The 23,740-nt window shown below is 45.6% G+C and overlaps 1 protein-coding gene across 2 annotated transcripts in view; it reads left to right on the top strand.

Annotated features, from left to right (window-relative positions):
- CCZ1 (CCZ1 vacuolar protein trafficking and biogenesis associated) overlaps window positions 1-19,629 on the top strand; it is a 35,156-nt gene extending 15,527 nt beyond the window's left edge. For both annotated transcript variants that reach the window (XM_077274927.1, XM_077274926.1), the window contains exons 9-16: window positions 5,428-5,509; window positions 6,259-6,320; window positions 8,155-8,266; window positions 9,254-9,287; window positions 11,304-11,421; window positions 11,831-11,989; window positions 13,209-13,336; window positions 19,321-19,629. In XM_077274927.1, coding sequence (XP_077131042.1) covers window positions 5,428-5,509; window positions 6,259-6,320; window positions 8,155-8,266; window positions 9,254-9,287; window positions 11,304-11,421; window positions 11,831-11,989; window positions 13,209-13,336; window positions 19,321-19,376 — 751 coding nt within the window. In that variant the 3' untranslated portion in view covers window positions 19,377-19,629. The remainder of the gene's footprint in view (window positions 1-5,427; window positions 5,510-6,258; window positions 6,321-8,154; window positions 8,267-9,253; window positions 9,288-11,303; window positions 11,422-11,830; window positions 11,990-13,208; window positions 13,337-19,320) is intronic.
- Window positions 19,630-23,740: the final 4,111 nt, after the last annotated feature.

The raw sequence follows: 23,740 nt of genomic DNA, 5'->3' as shown, positions 1-23,740 counted from the left end.
CAGCAGGGGGAGCACCATCATTACATAAGCAGCACGGGCCAGCGGTGGTGCCAGCTCTCCCTGCATACAGTGCCACCTGTGGACGGCCGGAACAGAAATGACGGCTGCTTCTACTCGTCTCATCTGCTCGGGTCATGTGTCCCATTTCTGCAAAGAGATGAAGAGCAGTAATAATTTATGACAGGGTGTAAATTGGTGTGAAAGGAGAGAGCAGATGTGCGTCTTATCAGCTCCCAGCATTGTATCTTGTTTGCAATGTGGCTGCGTGCATCTGTCAGCAGCACCCTCCACGGCCAGGGTATGACGGCTCATGAATAGTACAGGGCACAAGTGCACGTTACCGGTGGAGTCTGCACCATGGCGTCCGGTCATTAAAGCTACTTGCATCTCGTCCTCACAGCTGGTGCTAGCAGATACTGTAGTCCTGGCTGCTGGCCGGCCTCTAGATTGTCTATGAAAATGCAATAATCCTCATATTTCAGGGATGGGATTCCTCATAGTAGGCAAACTCCTGCGCCCCCTTCTTCGGCACTCAAGCCCTAAGATACAGCACCTTGAAAAGGTATTTATACCCTGTGAGCATTTCCATATTTTTTTTCACAGTGCACCCACAAACCTAAACTTTTTTTTTTAATTTTTATGTGATTATTCCTAGCATCAAGTATTTTTGAAATGAAAAGGTAATACACAGTGTTGTTAATATTTTTAAAATATAAATCTGACAATTGTGATGTGCATTTGTATTCAGCCCCCCTGAGTCAAAACTTTGTAGGACCACCTTTTGCTGTAATTCCTGCTTCCAAGTCTTTGGGGTATGTACATCTATAGGGTGGAATTTTTAGCCCACTCTTCTTCCCATCAACTCTGACCAGCTTCCCTGTCCCTGCTGAGGAAAAGCTTGATGCTGCCACCACCATGTTTGACAGTGTGGATGGTGTTGTGCAATGTTAGTTTTCCACGACATAAAGTTTTGTATTTAGCCCAAAAAGTTCTACTTTTAGTCTCCTCTTACCAGAGTACTTTCTTCCACATGCTAGCTGTGTCCCCTACATGGCTTTTTGCAATCTGAAAACAGGACTTCTTATGGCTTTGCTTCAAAAATGGCTTTCTCCTTGCCACTCTTCCATAAAGGCAGATTTGTGGAGTAAACAACTATGGTCACTCTAGAGCTGTGGATCTCTTCAGCTCCTCCGGAGTAACCATGGGCATCTTAACGGCTTCTCTAATTAGTGTTTTCATTGCTTGGGATGTCTGTTTTGGTGGACGGCCATGTCTTGGTAGGTTTGCAGTTGTACCATACTCTTGCCGTTTTTGGATAATGAATTGAAAAGTGCGTTGTGAGATGTTCAGAGCTTGGGTTATTAGGTTATAAAAAAAAAAAAATAACACTGATTTACTCTTCTTCATCACTTTATCCCTGACCTGTCTGCTGTGTTCCTTGGTTTTCATTATGCGGTTTGAGCCATAATGTTCACAAACCTCTGAGACCTTTACACAATAGCTGTATTTATGCTGAGCATACATTACACTCAGGTGGACTCCATTTGCTAATTGTGACTTCTGGAACTAATTGGTCACTCAGGATTTTATTTAGGGGTGTCCTACTACAGGGGGCTGAATACAAATGTGCGTCACAATTTTCTGATATTTTTAAAATAATTAGCAATCCATATATCATTTCCTTTACATTTCACAAATACTTGGTGCTTTGTTGGTCTATCACATAAAATCCCACTAAAATACATTTGTTTGTGGGTGTAATGTGAAAATGTCAAAAGTTCAGGTGGTATGAATACTTTTTCAAGGCGCGCTAATATATATATTTATTATAATGTAGACCATTATTAGACAAAAAAACAACAAATCCATCAGCGAGATAGCAGAAATATTAGGAGTGGCCAAAGCAACAGTTGGATACAGTCTGCAAAAAAAAAAAAAAAAAGTACTTGAGTCTTGGAACTCAAAAAGGCCTGGATGTCCATTGAAGACAACAGTGCTGGACGATCCCAGAATCCATTCCATGGTGAAGCGAAAAACCCCTTTAGAACATCCACACGAGTGAAGAACACTCTCTAGGAAGTACTTATTCCAGAATTTAAGCTTACCATAAAGTGAAAACTTCATGAGAACAAATACAGAGGGGTCACCATGAGGCACAAACCATTCATCAACCTTTAAAAATAGGAAGGCGAGATTAGACTTTGCCAAAAAAAAACATCTACAGAAGCTATCCAGTTCTGGAAAAGCCTTTGTACAGATAAAACGAAGATCAACCTGGACCAGAATGATGGGAAGAAGAAAGTATGGAGAAGGCTCATGATCCAAAGCGCACCACACCCTCTGTAAAACATGGTGGAGGCAGTGTGATGGTGTGGGCATGCATGGCTTCCACTGGGTTACACTGGGTAACCAGTGATTATTGATGATGTGACTGAAGAAAGAAGCAGCCGGATGAATTCTGTGTGGACAGGACGAGACTTCAACCAAATGCAGCTAGTTGATTGGCCGGCGCTTCACAGGACAGATGGACAATGGGCCCAAAACATACTGCAAAAGTAACCCTGGAGTTTAAGGCACAGAAGTGTAATATTCTGCAATGGCGGAGTCAATCACCGGATCTCGAGCCCATCGAGCATGGACTTAACATGCGTAAGACAAAGCTTGTTTCATAAATTTTGGATTTAAAATGAATGTGTGCTCTTATATTTGTGTGTTTTGTTTAGTTTTTTTTTTTGTTTTTTTTGTTTGTTTGGTTTTTTTTTAAAGTCCTATATTCAGAACTTTTTTCTTTTTTTTTTATCCCATCTGCTATATTGGCGTGACAGTAAAATATCCGTACCATCCCTTTTTTTTTTTTTTTTTTTTCCCCGTTTATGGTGAGAAAATACAAGGGAAACAAGTCCGTGTGTCCCTGTCCGTCAGAGCTGTCATCGCCGGCCTCTTCGCCCTGCCATTCCCTGTTAACACTCGGCAGCGTGGCTCCGCCAGGCCCTGGTGTCAGATTGTCGCTCTGCTGCTCGGATTACCGCACATACTATAGCGCCTGTCATTTACACGCTGTATCGGGTATAAATAAAGCTGCGAGCCGCTGGCCTTGTTTGAGAGAGGCGTTGGAATAACTAATAAAACTTGCATCATCTGACAATCCGCACCACTATTTTATTTCTGCGGCCTTTATGGGCGTTAATTAGGGACTTATCATGGGACAGTTTTTGAAGTTGAGAATGGATGTCCCGAAAATTTAAAGGGGTTGTACAGGAATTATAAATAGGGCTCAGTGCTGAGGGTGCAAAAAAGCTCGAAACAAAATCTGCTCGAGTCCTCCGTTGTACGGGGTATACTGGTGTCCGGGGCCAGGGTGTCATCATGTCCCAAACCCCCAACCTCACCATCCCTGTTAGATGGACAATGCTACATTTATAGGGCTTGTACCAAGATTGGAAGTTACCACCTAACTTACAAAGTGGACGTCCTACTACATGGACTCTCACAATATAGAGCAGGAAAAGGGCCTTCCGCAAACTGTTCCCACAAAGTCAGAAGCTCTAATTGTCTTGTGTTGAAGGATTAAAATTTCCTGTTATTGAATTTCTGACCGCGCCAGTAACGTTCTCCTGCCATTTACCAAACCCTAGACTCGTCCATCAGGCGACAGAAGTGTGATCCATCACTTCACACAACCTGTTTCCTCCAAAGTCCAGAGGTGGCGGCTTTACACCACTACATCCAATACTTATCATTGTGCTTGGTGATGTAAGGTGCTCTGCCATGAAGCTCCCAGTGGGGGCGCAATGTTTGTGCTGATGTTAATACCAGAGGAGGTCTGGACTCTGCATTTATGGGATCATGAGCGTTGGTGACTTTTCCATCCTCTGCTCCTCAGCTCTTGGTGACCCCGCTCTGTAACGTTACGTGGTCTCCACTATGTGGCTGAGTTGCTGACGTTCCTTTCAACTTTTCAATAATCACAATCGCTCGTGATGAGGGGGTGTGGGAAGGTTTAGGAGGGAAGAAATGTCATGAACGGTCTTGTTACACTGGTGGCTCCTATTACAGGAGCGTTCTAGCATTGGTGATTTTTACAACACCAGCCATTTTGTCTGGATACTAAAGGCAGGAAGCATGTTGGGAGGCCGGATGTCCTCCCCCTGGGGGTAATAGGGGCTGGATGGTATCCCCCTGAGGGTAATAGGGGCTGGATGGTATCCTCCTGGGGGTAATGGGGGCTGGATGGTATCCTCCTGGGGGTAATGGGGGCTGGATGGTATCCTCCTGGGGGATAATGGTGGCTGGATGGTATCCTCCTGGGGGATAATGGTGGCCGGATGTCCTCCCCCTGGGGGTAATGGTGGCCGGATGTCCTCCCCCTGGGGGTAATGGTGGCCGGATGTCCTCCCCCTGGGGGTAATGGGGGCCGGATGGTATCCTCCTGGGGGTAATGGGGGCTGGATGGTATCCCCCTGGGGGTAATGGGGGCTGGATGGTATCCTCCTGGAGGTAATGGGGGCCAGATGTTGTCCCCCCTGGGGGATAATGGGGGCCGGATGGTATCCTCCTGGGGGTAATGGTGGCCGGATGGTATCCTCCCCCTGGGGGTAATGGGGGCTGGATGGTATCCTCCTGGGGGTAATGGGGGCTGGATGGTATCCTCTTGGGGGTAATGGGGGCCGGATGGTATCCCCCTGGGGGTAATGGGGGCCGGATGTTGTCCCCCCTGGGGGTAATGGGGGCTGGATGGTATCCCCCTGGGGGTAATGGGGGCTGGATGGTATCCCCTTGGGGGTAATGGGGGCTGGATGGTATCTCCCTGGGGGTAATGGGGGCTGGATGGTATCCCCCTGGGGGTAATGGGGGCGGGTGTTGTATACCAGGGGCGGTGAGACTGAATGAAAATTCTGAATTCAGTGATTGAGACGTGTCTACTTTTCTCAAATAGTGTATCTTCATATGGGGGGCAATGACCATGTTCGTTTTCCACTTCTCAAATAAGGGTCCAATGTCCTGTGCTTCAAAGATCAGTGGGGGTTTCTGTGACTGGACCCCAGTAGTCAGCCTCTCCTGATGATAATTTGCAGTATTGGAACAACCCATTTATTTGCTGTCCTCCCATCCCCATGAACCCTTTTGTCTGTATGTATGCCCCCCCGGGCAGGCTGGCCGTGGGGTCCGCAGCTGGTCTCCCACCTCCATCTCTTATCACACACTGCAGCATGCAAGTCCTAATGGAGGCCGCAGATTGTTCCTCTATGGTCGGCCTTAAGAAACGACACGACTTGTGTATACGTGGTGCCGATACTTCATTATTTAGGGAGTCACTGAAATAAATGTGTGATGTAGTGGCCGTTCTGGTGGCACGGCAGTCCAATGTGCAGGAATGGCCGTCTCCCTGTGTATCTTGTAGGTGACGTCTTCCTTCTCTGTATACAGGAGTGGGCTGGAACAAGAAGACATGCGGATCCTGTATAAATACCTCACTACTTCCCTCTTCCCAAGACACATAGAGCCAGAGGTAAATGCTGCCGTCCTACACTGAGGGCTGGAAGCCCACAAAAAAAAACAACCGTTTCTCTCTCTGAAACAGCGCCACACTCTTTCTGTGGATTTTATGTAGTACTGCAACCTATACCTTGATTGCCTTTTAACCCCTTCACCCCCTGGCAATTTTTCCATTTTTCTTTTTTTCTCCCCTTCATCCAAGAGTCGTAACGTGTTTTTTTTTTTTTTTTGTTTGTTTTTTTTTTTTACACTGTTTTACTGATGGGTTTAATTTACTTTATGTACCGTTGATCGGTTATTTTCCATTTTGTGAAATTGTCATCTGTTCTTGAGATAGTAGCACTTTTTTCCTTTGTTTAGAGCTTGTTTCCTTGGAGACCGACCACCATTGCTAGACAGCAGAGCATGTGCAGTGTTTACAAACCCCTTTCTATTGAGCTTGTAAACACTGTTTTGCATTTTTTTTTTTGCCAAAATCGCTGGAGTTTGCTGTTACCTCCTGATCCCTGCCAGTTTCAGCGTAGAGCTTACAAGCTAGACAGGCAGTGGCGGTCGGTCTCCAAGGTAACGAACTGTAAACAAAGGAAAAGTGTTTGATATCTCAAGAACGGCTGCAAATTTTAATAAAAAACAAATTGCAAAAGTGCTTGTTTTCATGAACACTAGCCAACAAAATCCATCTGAAAAGTGAGTTACTATGTGTTTGTTACTTAGTGATACATATTGTTGGCTGCTGTGATTGTCTGTTATTATTTTTTTTAGCTGGCAGGAAGAGATTCTCCATTACGACCTGAAATGCCAGGAAATCTTCAGCACTACGGGAGGTGAGAGTCTTTCCTTGGTACTCTTTATCACTCCAATTCCTCCTTATGGAGCATCTTTTCTTAGATCTCTGCATTGTTCTGTTCCTGTGTTCTTCCTCCTGGAAATTTGATGAAAATTAACAATCGGGTGTTACTATCCTTTTTGTCTGAGTGCTGCGCCCCTACGTAGTCTGATATTGGCAGCACTGATTGATTATTGTCAAATATCAATATCTAAACAGACAAGTAAAATGCTTGTTCGTCGGGGAAATTATTTTTTAAAGGGAACTTGTAAGCACAGGATGACTGTTCAAGCCAAATACAGGCACTCGGTGCACCCTTAGTGTGGCCAAATAGTACAGTTCACGTTCCCATTTACTTTTTTTCAGTCTCTCTCCGTCCCCTCCTTTTTATTTTGATTGACATCTCTGACTTTACAAAACTAGAGAAAACATGTAGGTGGGGAAGGTGCACTGAATTGTTTGGCCACACTAAGGGTACTGTCACACAGTGCAATTACGATCGCTACGACGGTACGATTCGTGACGTTCTAGCGATATCGTTACGATATCGCAGTGTCTGACACGCAGCAGCGATCAGGGACCCTGCTGAGAATCGTACGTCGTAGCAGATCGTTTGAAACTTTCTTTCGTCGCTGGATCTCCCACTGTCATCGCTGGATCGTTGTGTGTGTGACAGCGATCCAGCGATGCGTTCGCTTGTAACCAGGGTAAACATCGGGTAACTAAGCGCAGGGCCGCGCTTAGTAACCCGATGTTTACCGTGGTTACCAGCGTAATAGTAAAAAAAAAAAAAAACCGTACATACTCACCATGTGATGTCCGTCAGGTCCCTTGCAGTCTGCTTCCCGCTCTGACTGTGAGCGCCGGCCGGAAAGTGAGAGCAGATCACAGCGGTGATCACCGCTGCGCTCTGCTCTCAGTGTACGGCCGGCACTGTCAGAGCGGGAAGCAGACTGCAAGGGACCTGACGGACATCACATGGTGAGTATGTACGGTTTGGTTTTTTTTACTTTTACGCTGGTAACCACGGTAAACATCGGGTTACTAAGCGCGGCCCTGCGCTTAGTAACCCGATGTTTACCCTGGTTACCAGCGAACCTCGGCATCGCTCCAGCGCCGTGATTGCAAAGTGTGACCGCAGTCTACGACGCTGGAGCGATAGTCATACGATGCTGCGACGTCACGGATCGTGCCGTCGTAGCGATCGTAATTGCACGGTGTGACGGTACCCTAAGGGTGCACTGTACTTGGCGTGAACAATCACTCTGTGCTGACACTCCCTTCAAGCCTGCTGTTAAAAAAAATAAATAAAAAAATAAAATCCTCAATCTCGGCAGCACATCGTCCAGTTTAAATGCACCCATGCCTTGTGAGCCTACACGATCCAAACTGTCTCGTGGGCCGGCTGTGACTTTAAACTTATTGTGAAAACTTAAGACCAGTTGTAATGTTATGAATCTTGACTTCATGCTATGCCTAAAGGAAATGTTCCTTGAGGGCAACCCCGGCCCACATGTCCTAACGGGAGCTCGGGGGGATATGCCTCTCTTCCCTAAGGGAATAGGAAGCAGCGGCTAGACAGTGCACCACAAGATCTACATGCTTGTTACCCTAAAACCATGTTTTAGTAATGCACTGACCTCTCTGCCCCACATTGCTAGCGCAAAGTTACGTCTTTAGTTCTAGAATTTTTTTTTTTTGTATTTATTTGTTTTTGTTTTTTTTAGGGCTACCGATGCATTTTTTTTAGTTAAAATATAGTAATCTTACTGTCGTTTACAGACCCTGACCTCTTTCCTGTTGACATTTTCATGTCATTGTTCTCTCCTTAGGTTCCTCACTGGCCCTTTAAACCTCCACGATCCTGAAGCAAAATTTAGATTTCCTAAAATCTTTGTTAATACCGATGACACCTATGAAGAGCTTCATCTGATTGTTTACAAGGTGATGATCTGTCTTACTTTTTTTTGTGCTGTGCTAAATCTGTATCGTACAGAAGCTTTACGCAATTGTCAAAATATCAAAATTCTTTTGATTTTTAAAAGCCCAAAATATTTGTCTTTATAGAAGGTCTCTCCTCAAACTTTATATTGCCTAAACCTGTGTTAATGCATGCGTATTATAGTGCAGTAACACACTCACCGATCGCTGTCATTCCCAGTTTACAGCGCTGCTTGGTTCTCTATACACTCACCGACCGCTGTCATTCCCAGTTTACAACGCTGATGCGGTTCTCTATTCACTCACTGATCGCTGTCGTTCCCAGTTTACAGCGCTGCTCTGGTTCTCTTCTGGGTTTCTTGACGGTTCTTCCATCTTGCTGGATCACTTCGGGGTCTATATGTGAGCCGGAAGCAACTTTTACAGTGTAAGTCTATGGGGCCTCGTTCTGACGCTCTGTAGACGTACATTGTAAAGGCCGCTTTCAGCTCACACACAGACCTGAGTGAGAAGAGAACCAGAGCGGTGTTGAAAACGGGAAAGCTGACAATCTGTTAGAGGCAGATGCCGGCTGTATAACGCTGTCAGCATCTGCCAGGTATGGTGCAAGCCCAGCACTTCCTCACCTGCCATACGATATAATGATGTGTCCTATGTCCAGAAGGGGTTAATAGGATAAGCATAATATTGCAAGGAAGCGTCTCGTACACTTATAATGTCTTATTTAATATAGAATCTCTGAATGTCATGCTCTGCTTAGTGACCCCTCAGATGCCCCGTCTAGACAATGAGCGGCCAGCAGAGCCGGCTCCGGGGATCTCCTAAGCTTTTATTTCCACTTACGATATATTTAGAAGGTACGACAGAGATTCCCCGGCCGGTATTGTGTGTAAGGAAGATGTGATTGTGATGGCGCCTGTAGCCCGGATAACAGATGGTTCGTCAGACGCTCCTCTGTACTCACTAATCGTGTCTTTCTTTTGTCATCAGGCCATGAGCGCCTCCGTCTGTTTTATGATCGATGGTGAGTATCTGCTTATTTTCCTTCCACCAGGTTTGACCAATCTCAACCATAACCTCTTTTTATCATAGTATGTTATGGGCAGGTTTATTTTTTATTACCCACTTCAAAGATCCTATCCCATAATAATTATGGATGGGGCCGTATAGCGCAAGATTTTGGCCAACAACCTCCTTCCCTCAGTAAGAGCATTGAAGATGGGTCTTGGCTGGGTCTCCCAGCATGACAATGACCCGAACCACACAGCCAGGGCAACTAGGGAGTGGCTCCGTAAGAAGCATTTCAAGGTCCTGGAGTGGCCTAACCAGTCTCCAGACCTGAACCCAATAGCAAATCTACGGAGGGAACTGAAAGTCATAGTTGCCCAGCGACAGCCCCGAAACCTGAAAGATCTGGAGAAGATCACACACAGGCTGTTCTCTTCCTGAATCTGACTGTGTTTTCCTTTTGATCCTTTCCATGTATGTAAATGTAGTAATTTAGCCAAATGGGCGTGGTCCTCAAATAGTCTTCTTGAGGACCACGCCCAGTTGGCTAAAAATAGTTTTACATACGGGGAAGAGAGCCGTATCTCAAGAACGGGAAGGGGCATCAACAAGAGAAAATCAATGCTGGATTCAGGAGAATTTCAGGCGACAGGTCCTCCTTTAAAGTGCTTTTCTGGTTATAATCACTTACATGAATGACTACTAGATCAGTGGTCCCCCCCACTAAGATCGAAAGTACGACTACCACTCCATTTTAAACCCCTCTTTCTAACGAGTGGTGGAGGTCTCAACCCTTGGACCACCACGATCTGGTTGCCCTGCGGCTGACGTGCATCCACGGCCAATCGCTATTTTGCATGCACAGCACAAGACCCCCGAGGACCCATCAAGTGCGATGTAAGGATGATCTGCTGCTCCATAAGGAGGCAGATGGCAGCGTGTGCATTTAGTGATCCTGAATGATTTACCAGCTGTAGATACGAGGCCGTCTAGAAAACAAATGGTGTAAAGTTAAAGACTGCACAGCCCAGCTTTGCCCACAGTGACTCCACTGTTAAACTCTGTGACCCGGTGTGCTATCTGGTTGTACTTCCAGCAACCCTGCCCTATAATAAGCTTGCAACTACCCCCTCCCCTGCGTGCGTCCCCTCTCTTCTTACTTCATGTCAGCACGAGCACTTGGCTCCAGGTTTCTGCTGAAAGAGCTGTTCCCTCATTCCTGAGCAAAACTGTGGTGTAAGGACTTTGACGCTCCGAGCCTTGTTCAGGACGATCCTCCACCAAACGAGGCTTCCTATAGCCCAGGGGCCCAGTGCCAGCGCGTACTGGAATATACAGGGAGATATATATTATATTATATTGCTATAAACTTTCTAAACTAGATGATCGGATTCTGCGCACACTGAATTTTTGCAAAAAATCTGCAGCGTCTCAAAATATTCTAAGGGAATGTGAACACGTTAAGTGTTTGGGGCTGACATTTCTGCACCATTCTTTGCATCGCTTGGCAGGAAAAACAGTCTGATTTTCCATAAAACTTCTCGGGAGAAACGGCGTTGAAGCCTGTTGTTGGTCAGATGTGGCTCCTGGTTAGGCTTTGTTCTTTGTGGCCTCCCATGTGAAGGGCGCAGGCGACACCCAATCCTCCCAATTTGCTTTCAGCAAGGTCTGTTTGTTGCTTTTTGAAGAACCCCTGGAAAAAAACAAGTCTCGTAAGGGGCCTCCAACATTGGTGGCATCTGAAATGACATGACTGTGGGGCTTGAGGTTCTTCAGTGGTGTAATTTTAAGCTCAAGGTCCCTAATGCAAAATCTCCAACTATCATGGGCCCCTAATAGTGTTGGTCTTCTCATACCGGCCGGAGGGACCTTTTTCTGTTCCTCTAGGCTTTTGGGTTGCACCCACTATAGTTATACATCCTGATCAAAAGGTCCGCTGGGCAGAAGGTTCTCTGTAGCAGTGTTGTGTTTTTTGTTTGTCCTACAGTAGTCCACAGGTCTATTATTTTCCACGTGTTTTTTTTTTTTCTAGCATCTGTGCATCTTACTCCGGATTTCTGTCGAAAACTGGACAGCCTTGTAGGACCTCAGCTTACAGTGTTGGCATCTGACATCTGCGAGCAATACAACATCAACAAGAGAACATCTGGGTATGTGGACATCTTCCTATTACACACTGTGATGGCTGCGCCGTAGAGGGTAAGAGATCATGGATTTATGATCACTGGGGGGTCCGACTGCTGGGACCCTCAACGATCCGGGGTCCCAAAGTGCTTTGTGAGTGGAGCAAAAGTGAACATGCATCACAGCTGCTTTCTATAGAAGTGATAGTTACCTCCATTCCCACCAGGCAGGGCTGTGGAAATTGAGGAGTCAGAGGTTTGGCTTACCGGCTCCACAGCCCTGCCACCAGGGACTTCAGGACCCCGTTCTCAGCAGCTGGACCCCCAGCGATCATACATCTATCCTGTGTACAGGCCATATATTATTAATGTCTGCCTCCGGGTGGCTATCTCTTGAGTTTGATGGCATTTTTTCTCTCTCCTTTTTATCTTTTAGGTCGGAGAAGGAACCACAGTTCAAGTTTATTTATTTCAACCACATGAACCTAGCGGAGAAAAGTACAATACACCTCAAGAAGACACCGAGCGTCTCGCTGACTTGTGTACAGCCGGAGCTTATGAAGATTCTCGGAGATATAAATAGCGATTTTACAAGGTGGGATTTTCTGTGTCATCGTAGATGACACCTTTCAGAATGCAGCCCCCTTACCCCCCCAGCAAGCAGCTGATTTTTGTCTGACCTGACATTTCCCTGCAGTGGTCAATAAAGTGAAATCTGCGAAATTAAGGTTATTCAGAAATATGGACGTCTATGTAATATATGGACAGCTTGAGTCACCAGAGCTGGAGCCACTCTTTCATTGAGAGAGTCCTTGGGGACGAGTATGACATCCAAATACCAAAATTGAGCACCATAGAGGGTTGTCATTTTATTTATTTATTTTTTTGAGACAGCCATTTGTTAAGAATATACCATAGTGGTTGATCTGCTGCTGGGAACAGCGTTCATGTCTCTTCACGTGTCCATTTATCCTTTCCGGACGAATGCAATTAAGATCTGTTACATTCTTGTTTTAGACATTGATTTTTATGGGGTTATGGTGTCCCTTAATTTTTATGGAACAGAAGAAAAAAAAATTCTGACTGTGGTATTTTTTAAAATGGGGGGGGGGGGGGGGGTTGGGGAGGGAGCCATATTGGCACTCCTAAAAAATCAATGGAAACCCTCATCTGCGTGAAATTGGAAAGCAACAGATTGTAATTTTGTACTCCTGCGTCGCTCAGAACAAACGAGGCGGATAAGTGGACATGTGTCTTATAAATGGGAACCATATCGCCCCGCCAGAGCCATCACAGAATGGATAGGACCCCGTTGATCTATAATGGTTTGCTCGTTGCTAGCGGCGCCATTCTTCCCTTCATGTTTGTGGGGTCCGCTGACCGAGCGTTTGACACTGGCTTGGTCACAATCTTGTCCCGTCCTGTATGTTTCAGTTCGGGGGTCCGGAGCCCACTATAGGACAGCTTCAGATTGTGGTCAGGTTTAGCAGTCCATGGCCAGACCTGCAGTCTGATAATCTCATTATGCCAGACTGTTAATCACATTTACTGTCCTAAGTCTCAGTGATCGGAGCAAAGTTTCATAGAAAAGACCCGGATTGACTCCATCATCTGCGCCCATCTTTACTGTCCCCCCACTACAGATCGATGAGATCATATACAAGGAGAGGTGCAGCTGTCATTTCCAGATCCCCGGTGAAGGGGCGCTATACTCTTACCCATAGTTACAATGGCCACAATTACAGACCCCTGCCTCGTCTTCTTTTTTTTTTAATTTTTTAATGTTTTGTACTTTTTCTCATCTCCTTTTTTAGAGTTGATGAAGATGAAGAAATCATAGTAAAAGCCATGAGCGATTACTGGGTGGTAGGGAAGAAGTCTGATCAGCGGGAGCTGTACGTCATCCTCAACCAAAAGAATTCCAATTTAATTGAAGTAAATGGTGAGTGTCCTGCGGACCATTGATGATTCCCTCTATATAGGTAATGGTGAGGGTCCGGCGGACCATTAATGATTCCCTCTATATAGGTAATGGTGAGTGTCCGGCGGACCATTGATGATTCCCTCTATATAGGTAATGATGAGGGTCCGGCAGATCATTGATGATTCCCTCTATATAGGTAATGGTGAGGGTCTGGCGGACCATTGATGATTCCCTCTATATAGGTAATGGTGAGGGTCCGGCGGACCATTAATGATTCCCTCTATATAGGTAATGGTGAGTGTCCTGCGGACCATTGATGATTCCCTCCTATATAGGTAATGGTGAGGGTCCGGCGGACCATTGATGATTCCCTCTCTGTAGGTAATGGTGAGGGTCCGGCGGACCATTAATGATTCCCTCTATATAGGTAATGGTGGGTGTCTGGCGGACCATTGATGATTCCCTCCTATATAGGTAATGGTGAGGGTCCGGCGGATCATTGATGATTCCCTCCTATATAGGTAATGGCGAGGGTCCGGCGGACCATTGATTCCCTCTCTGTAGGTAATGGTGAGGGTCCGGCGGACCATTGATGATTCCCTCCTATATAGGTAATGGTGAGGGTCCGGCGGACCATTGATGAATCCCTCCTATATAGGTAATGACGAGGGTCCGGCGGACCATTGATGATTCCCTCCTATATAGGTAATGGTGAGGGTCTGGCGGACCATTGATGATTCCCTCTATATAGGTAATGGTGAGGGTCCGGCGGATCATTGATGATTCCCTCCTATATAGGTAATGGCGAGGGTCCGGCGGACCATTGATGATTCCCTCTCTGTAGGTAATGGTGAGGGTCCGGCGGACCATTGATGATTCCCTCTCTGTAGGTAATGGCGAGGGTCCAGCGGACCATTGATGATTCCCTCTCTGTAGGTAATGACGAGGGTCCGGCGGACCATTGATTCCCCCTATATAGGTAATGACGAGGGTCCGGTGGACCATTGATGATTCCCCCTATATAGGTAATGACGAGGGTCCGGCGGACCATTGATGATTCCCCCTATATAGGTAATGACGAGGGTCCGGCGGACCATTGATGATTCCCTCTATATAGGTAATGGTGAGGGTCCGGCGGACCATTGATGATTCCCTCTATATAGGTAATGGTGAGGGTCCGGCGGACCATTGATGATTCCCCCTATATAGGTAATGGTGAGGGTCCGGCGGACCATTGATGATTCCCTCTATATAGGTAATGGTGAGGGTCCGGCGGACCATTGATGATTCCCTCTCTGTAGGTAATGGTGAGGGTCCGGCGGACCATTGATCATTCCCTCTCTGTAGGTAATTGTGAGGGTCCAGCGGACCATTGATGATTCCCTCTCTGTAGGTAATGGCGAGGGTCCAGCGGACCATTGATGATTCCCTCTCTGTAGGTAATGACGAGGGTCCGGCGGACCATTGATTCCCCCTATATAGGTAATGACGAGGGTCCGGTGGACCATTGATGATTCCCCCTATATAGGTAATGACGAGGGTCCGGCGGACCATTGATGATTCCCCCTATATAGGTAATGACGAGGGTCCGGCGGACCATTGATGATTCCCTCTATATAGGTAATGGTGAGGGTCCGGCGGACCATTGATGATTCCCTCTATATAGGTAATGGTGAGGGTCCGGCGGACCATTGATGATTCCCCCTATATAGGTAATGGTGAGGGTCCGGCGGACCATTGATGATTCCCTCTATATAGGTAATGGTGAGGGTCCGGCGGACCATTGATGATTCCCTCTCTGTAGGTAATGGTGAGGGTCCGGCGGACCATTGATCATTCCCTCTCTGTAGGTAATTGTGAGGGTCCAGCGGACCATTGATGATTCCCTCTCTGTAGGTAACAGTGAGAGTTAGAGATGAGCAAATACATTCACAGGACCCTGGTCAGTATTCTGTGTCCGCTGGACAGGAGCGACCCGCCGCATACATATATGGCTACTGCTTTTTGATCAATTGGCAGATCACGTGCTTGTCGTGCTTGATGACATTGTGATGGGCCGACTAATCAAAAGAGGAGCCGCAGCTGCCGTCTGATAGGAGGCTCCTATGCTGCAGCCTTGGAAAACTAACTTTCCAATTGATTCCCTCATCTCTGGTAGGAGTGCTTAGTGGCCTCTGTCTGTGCCATAAATATCGAATTGAAACAGCAGGACGCATTCTCATCCGTTGCTCCTTTAATGCTCCTTCTAGCGTTAGAAATGTAGTATAGTTCTTCTGATTCGCTATGTCTCTTTCCTCATGTGCAGGACCTTGGGTATCCATGGTTACGACCACTGATATAGAAACAGGTAGCTAGTTGCTAGTGGTCGTGACTATGGATACCTAAGGTCCTGCAATGTCTGCACATGAGGAAAGAGACCTAGTGAATCTGAAGAACTAAACAACATTTTTAATAGGAGGTATTTGCTATTATTATTACACCTACTACATATTGGGATAGGATCTTGGAGAGAAAAAAAACAAACAATAAAATCTGGGGTATTTTAATGTTTTGGATACTTGTACCATTTTAGGATTATTTGTTTTTTTAACATGCAGTCTGCACTAGATATGTCTTTTTTTTTTTTTTTTTTCTCATGGATTTTTTTTTTTTTTCCCTATTTTTTTTTTTTTTTTTTTTTTTTTTTTTAAATGTGAGATCAAAAACAGCAGAAAAAAAAAAATTCCCAATAATAACTAAGCTGTGATGGCAGTAATGGAGGAGAGCCGGTGCGGGGAAATTCTCAAGTGTCAGCTGAAGAGTCCAGGTGTCGGGCACAGCTTGTGTTCTGCGAATGGAGAGAGGCTGCTGACAGATCCCCTTATTTCTCCATTGACCGGATTCCTCGGAGTCTCTCTGGGGAGGAGGAGGGACACTCAGTTTAATTTCAGGCCAATTTCTCCTGCTTGTGACGAGAGAGTGGTAACTGCTCTGATGTATCAGCGATTAATTGGGATGACCACCGATTTATTAGAAGTGCCCCCTGACCATCCGTTAATGTGATCTTTAGTGATCAACTGTGGGAAAAGTGAAGTATATCTCCCGCAGTGCCACCACAGGACAAATGGAGTATTACACCATGCAACAGAGGCATGGTCAAAGTTACCTGATCACACAAATCTCCAAGGGTGCCCAAACTTTTGCATCGGCCAATTGTTCACAATAACAGTAATTTTGACATGGCGTGCCCAAACTTTTACCTGCCATTGAAAGTAATGTATACCTATATGAGGTCCTCCGGACCAACCATTTAGTAGCTGCCCTCTGCTTGGAGTTTGGGGTCCTAAACTGTTTGACAACCCCCCATTGTGAAAGCATTTTCTACGAAGACCCCCGACAGCCCCTTCTAATATGTGTGATGGGTTGCATCCGTAATGTGGGAGGAGGAATCCACGCTTGGGCCCTGACTTTAGCCTCTCGCAGTGTTCTCTATGCCAGACACGAGAATCTCCGGTGGCATGGCACTGACAGAAGTGCTGGCCCCCCTAATACCTCGCTGCCTCGCTCCGTCAGGTCATGTTGCTGCGGCGGTCTCGTCTTACTGTTCCATGCTAAACATTGGATCGGCTCCGAGACGTCATCAATATTCATCCCATCTTTTTTCAGCAGATGGTCTTAATAATTAAAAAACCAAGCGCGAGCCTTGCACCTTGACATTGAAGGCATAGCTGAATTCAGTAGGTCTCATTACAATGTGCTAATCCCACGGGGGGTATAAATGTCATGATTAAAGCCCGAAGTGTCAGTGCAGCCATCACAGGTGCCAGTGTTATTCACAAAGTGTTTTGACAACCGTAATTGTCACTTAGCTGAGTGATTGATGTGCAGGAAATAAGCGCTCGCACACGTATGTCAGAGCCGGGCTGTAATTGCAGCTGAATGTATGTATGATATTAATAGCCGCCTGTTCACATTTAGAACTGCTGACTGTACATGGCCCTTATTACACGCAGTTAGAAAAGCAGCGTCTTTGCTGCCGCAGATCAGTGTCCGCCATTCACTAGTGTGGCCGTCCACCTGTCACATTATAAAGACCATAACTCTATATGTTACATGATGTCCAGGACACCATACCCAGGGGGTCCAATTTACACACCTCATAACTGCTCTCTACCTGGGTGTCGGGGGCTTCATGGTAAGCACACATGCTCTAGTGGGCACCTCTCTTTTACAAAGCAAATTTCTAATGTTGAGGATATGAACAGCCCCATTGATGCCACTGGCTATTGAATCACTAGCTCCTGGTCAATTATTAGGTATTATGTGCACAGTGCATATATTACTATACTCTGTGATCGCTATCATTTTGCATTCTCAGGTCCTCTCCTGTGTCTTGCATTCTCAGGTCCTCTTCTGTACCTTGCATTCTCAGTTCCCTCTTCTGTGTCTTGCATTCTCGGGTCCTCTTCTGTGTCTTGCATTCTCGGGTCCTCTTCTGCGTCTTGCATTCTCGGGTCCTCTTCTGTGTCTTGCATTCTCTGGTCCTCTTTTGCACCATGTGTCTGCCGATGTTCTTATCTGGATCACGCAGGGTCTTCTTTGTGGTCAGGAAGTCCCTTATTATTCATAAACCTATGAGACTCAAATCTGACATCACGTCTGCTCTAATAGGATAGCATTCAGAAAGTGATTCCAGTCCACACTAGAGTGTATGATGTGGTTCATGATGTGATCGGTAATCACAGAAAAGGACCTGAACAGAGCCGAGAAAGGAAGATGACCGCAATTAAGTATCTTAAAGGGAATCAGCAGGTTTTTGCTATGTAATCCGATCTGATTTCAGCGATGTGTCACTTAGTTTACTGGGTGCAGCAGTTGTCAGGGGAATCAGTTTTCTCTGCTGCAGAACTCAGAATACTGAGCTGTGTATAACTCATCCCACATCACTGATTGGCCGCTTTCTGTGTATATTGACAGAAAGCCACCAATCAGTGGTGGGGGTGTGGTTGGACCAAGAATCATGAGACAACTAGTCCTGTAGTGATAATCTCCTGCTGATAAAGCATTGAAACAGCAAAAACCAGCCTAGTGAGTGACAAATTGCTAGAATCAGAGTCTCTGCCCCTACATCATGCTGCTCTCAGATGATATGGTAAAACCCTGCTGACAATATTCCCTTTTAATACATACGCAGGGCATGTAATATCAATGGCAAGGCCAAATTCAGATGTCCGTGAACCACTGTCTGTCCGGACCGTGATGTCTGCAGGGGACGTGGATCTCCCTACCTGAACCCTGCATCTTCTTGTCATACATATTGACCTGTCCATGCATCGCAGTCTGTACGAAGACCGTGATTCACAATTATCTAGATGAGATTTAAGGGGTTAGAAAAAAAAAAAAAAGAATCAGTGCTACTGTAAAAGGGGAGGCTTAAATCACATATAGTATATACGGTTTACATATCAAAAATGGTACATTTGCCCAATGTCTTTTTTACTTATCGTTTTGAGTGATTTTTGTTTTTTATTTTTGCAGTGTCGGCTATTTCCCTTACAGGGATTACAGTATTTGCAGTGTCTATACTCCTCATAGTGCCCGATGAACAGTTTAGGTCCTTTGCACATTGGCACCCTGGCCTCCATTTGTAGCACACATGTCATTATAAAGCAATACTGAGCAGTGTAGCTGTGAATCCTCTCACTTTGCCCCTCCCCTCTGTATAGACTTCAACAGGCAGCTGTAATCTGATCCGTCACTATGCTGGTAGTTTGCTTAGTTTTGATCAAGACTAACTAGAGCTGTGTTTTGTTTTCGTTTTTTTTTTCCCAAGAGAGTGATTTGTTGAGAAATCAAAGGGAGAAGTGGCTCATAAGTGGATAAAGAAGCAGATTTTTCTGATTTGGATATATTACAAAGTTTTGATTTATGCAAAGTACAGTGACCGGTGTCTTATAAAATATGAATTACAGCTAAAAATCTGATGTTTAATATCTAATTCATTTATTTATTTTTTTTTACAGATGAAATCAAGAAGCTTTGTGCAACACAATTCAATAACATCTTCTTCCTGGACTAACAGACGGGATCATTGACCTCTCCTGTGTTCGGCATGGACAGAATATCAGTCATATTAGTGACTGGAATGACTGTTGTAAGGCAATACTTGCCTTGTAGGAAGCTACTTTCTACCTGTAGACTCGGCGATCAGATCATTTTTAGATTTTAACTATTTATCGGTGCTCGACTACGGATCATCTTCATTTAATTTCTTTCTGTTACAGTGATACAACCGCGGCCAATAAACCCACTAATCATTCTTATACTTTTAATTGTCCGCCCTCTGCTCATCTGTTTCCTGTAAGTCGTCCTCTAGGTGTTGGGAGGTCAGTAGTGTCCGTCGTGTGCCACCTGTATGATTGGTGGGGTCCGCGTCCGGTCAAGACAATAAGTTATATCTCTCGTGAACATGTGTGAACAAGAGGGAAGACCTTTCCTAAAATAAGTCATTCCTGATGGGATCTGATCACGTTTTTTTGCAGAAAATATACAAATCTATCACCACCTATAAGATCGGTCCCATGAATGCTTTCTAACTAGATTTGACTGCAAATTAGACCTTAAACCCCATGAGGCTGGTGTGCTTACTTTGAAAATCGATGTCTGAAGTTGTAAAATCTTTTCTTAAAGTTTCTCAAATCTCCTCCCACAGCTCCTCAGTGACACTCTTCCCTGCTGAGATCTCGCTTTGCTCAGTACAAGCTGCAGCGGTCAATCAGGGTGGTTGGATGGAGACTTTGAGACGTTTAGACACGTGAGATATTTTATGCTTTAACTGGACTAGTAAAACGCTCCTTTTTAATGGAAGGATTATACAGACATTCATTCTGGATTTTCATAGTAAACACACCAGTTTCAACGGGTTTAAGATCTATGTAATAATGTATGCAACTTGGATTGTGGAATCTGGTGATAAATTCTCTTTAAAGATGGCCATATATAGGTTATAATGCTAACCATTCAATGTGTATAGGGGGTCTTACCTTTCCCACCCAATGGCAGATGTTTGGGAAAGGAACAATCTGGCTACTGAATTTCAGTATGCCCAATTTTGTTCTCAGGAGTTGACTTAAGTTACTTAAGTCAGCTGCTTTGCCCCAGCCCATAAAGAACATATGCATGATCCGCTAGATTGAGCACGCATGTGTATAGGGGTGTTGGGAGTGATCGCTGCCTGCTGAAGGAATCCGATAGCTGTCTATAGTGTGAGTGCGTTACTCCTTTGATCAGATGCTGCAGATTTGCAAACCACATTCCTAGTAGTTGGACAGCTGCGGAAACTTCTGCTGTGTGTGAACAGATCTCCATATTCTACAGGTGCTGAGCTGGATCCATTGGCAGAACATTGTGGCCATTCTGGTGTCACACTACTGCCATCTAGTGGAATTTATGGGTATTTATGTGAGATTAATGTCGGTGTGTAATTTTATTTTATTTTTTTTTTCAAGAACGTCAGTGATTTTACACTAGTGGCTTTCGGTACCTCCATATATTTTGGATTTTAAGACACTTTTTAATTTTTTTAAAGCATTAAAGTTTGTATTGATGCTGATTATCACCCTAGGTCTGCTGTGCCACTGCGAACTGACAGCAGGGGGAGCTATGGAGCGCAGGGTTCTGAATTACCTTTGTAAATACAGAGCCTGGAACCTGCCCTCCTATAGACAAAGCCGGGTATAACTCCTGCCCAGCCCGAAGCTAACAAAGTTACTACTTATCTCTCCGATCAATCTGGAACATACAAATTATATAAATGAGAACACAATGAGGATTAATTCATTATAAAGGGCCTATTTCCTGCTCCTCTCCGTTCCTGAGATATGGCCCCTTCTTCCTTGTATATAAATCTACTCTTATTATCCAAGTGGGATGGTCCTTAACTCTTCATGGGTGTGTTCATAAACATCACCCCCCTTTGGACAAAAAAAGACCAGATTTATGTACAGTGAACGAAGGGGCCATATCTCCGGACTGGAGAGGAGCAGGAGCAAAAGAAACGCAGCGCCGGATTCAGAAAAATAGCGGCAATTACATCAGTTACACTTATAGCAAGTGACATATCCTCTTACAGTCTGAAATGCATGTATAAGCCTGGACTGTCAGCCTGTGTGTGTGTGTGTGTGTGTATTTTTTTTTCTCAAAAATAAAGGGGACACTAAAATACCACATCCTAGATATATCTGAGTGAAATATTCCAGTTGCAAATTTTTATTCATGGCATAGTGGAATGTGTTGAGAACAATAAAACATAAAAATGATCAATGTAAACCAAAATCAATATCCCACGGAGGTCTGGAGTTGGAATGATGCTCAAAATCAAAGAGGAAAATCAAGTTACAGGTTGATCCAACTTCAGTGGAAATGCCTCCACGTGCCTGTATGATCTCCCTACAACACCTGGGCATGCTCGGATGAGGCGGCGGATGGTCTCCTGAGGGATCTCCTCCCAGACCTGGACTAAAGCATCCGCTAACTCTTGGACAGTCCGTGGTGCAACGTGACGTTGGTGGATGGTGCGAGACATGATGTCCCAGATGTGTTCAATCGGATTTAAGTCTGGGAAACGGGCGGGCCAGTCCATAGCTTCAATGTCTTCCTCTTGCAGGAACTGCTGACACACTCCAGCCTCATGAGGTCTGGCATTGTCCTGCATTAGGAGGAACCCAAGGCCAACCACACCAGCATATGGTCTCACAAGGGGTCTGAGGATCTCATCTCGGTACCTAATGGCAGTCAGGCTCTCTCTGGGGAGCACATGGAGGGCTGTGCGGCCCTCCAAAGAAATGCCACCCCACACCATTACTGACCCACTGCCAAACCAGCCATGCTGAAGGATGTTGCAGACAGCAGATCGCTCTCCACGGCGTCTCCAGACTCTGTCACGTCTGTCACATGTGCTCAGTGTGAACCTGCTTTCATCTGTGAAGAGCACAAGGCGCCAGTGGCGAATTTGCCAATCTGGTATTCTGTGGCAAATGCCAAGCGTCCTGCACGGTGTTGGGCTGTGAGCACAACCCCCATCTGTGGACGTCAGGCGCTCAGACCATCCTCATGGAGTCGGTTTCTAACCGTTTGTGCAGACACATGCACATTTGTGGCCTGCTGGAGGTCATTTTGCAGAGCTCTGGCAGCGCTCCTCTTGTTCCTCCTTGTACAAAGGCTGAGGTAGCGGTCCTGCTGCTGCGTTGTTGCCCTCCTACGGCCCCCTCCACGTCTCCTGGTGTACTGGCCTGTCTCCTGGTAGCACCTCCAGCCTCTGGACACTACGCTGACAGACACAGCAGACCTTCTTGCCACAACCCGCATTGATGTTCCATCCTTGATGAGCTGCACTACCTGAGCCACTTGTGTGGGTTGTAGAGTTTGTCTCATGCTACCACGAGTGTGAAAGCACAACCAACATTCATAAGTGACCAAAACATCAGCCAGAAAGCATTGGTACCGATATGTGGTCTGTGGTCCCCACCTGCAGAACCACCCCTTTATTGAGTGTGTCTTGATAATTACCAATAATTTCCATCTGTTGTCTATTCCATTTGCACAACAGCATGTGAAATTGATTGTCAATCAGAGTTGCTTCCTAAGTGGACAGTTTGATTTCACAGACGTTTGATTTAATTGGAGTTAGATTCTGTTGTTTAAGTGTTCGCTTTATTTTTTTGAGCAGTGTAATATATATATATATATATACACACACACACACACACACACACACACACACACACACACACACACACACACACACACATCCCGATACAATACAGCTGACCTGTCTGTTACACCAGGGGACGTCAGTATTTATCATGCACGTGACAAATATGTGTAATATAAGCCCCCCAGTCCCTGCAAATGGTGCTAATGTGTAAAATATCTGGGCGCTGCGTTTTGTGTAAGTTTGTGCTCGTCAGACTCATCCCAGGACAGCTGAAGCTCTTCATTTGGCAGCTGTTCCCTAAGTGATGATCCATGCATGTATTATAAGGAAAGTGTTTCTATGTTCGGTGCCCCCTGACGTTTCTTATTCTCACTGGGGCCCTCTCTATCATATCACTGATTTTTATTTACATTTTTTTTATTTTTTTACTGCATACAAAAATCAACCTGAGTTTCTGGCCTGATCAGATGGGTATAAGGATCGATAAGCGGCCCCGACGGCTGCGATCTGTTGGTCTCCGTGACCATCGGTCCCATCTCTGATCGCAATGCACAGACTGACTGTCTCCCGGACTGAGAGTGACCGCCTCACACAAATATATGAAGCCATCACGCTCCGGCCAGGAGAAACGCGGCCGGTCTGAGATCAGACCGAAGATCACGGATGTCTGAAAGAGCCCAAAGTGTTCAGTTGTCCTGCAGCGCCCCACAGGCGAAATTAAATATTAC

Source organism: Ranitomeya variabilis, chromosome 7, assembly GCF_051348905.1.
Source record: "Ranitomeya variabilis isolate aRanVar5 chromosome 7, aRanVar5.hap1, whole genome shotgun sequence".
In the NCBI taxonomy this organism is placed as follows: Eukaryota; Metazoa; Chordata; class Amphibia; order Anura; family Dendrobatidae; genus Ranitomeya; species Ranitomeya variabilis.
Note: the sequence above shows the minus strand (reverse complement) of the source record. Positions and strands in the feature narration are given on the sequence as shown.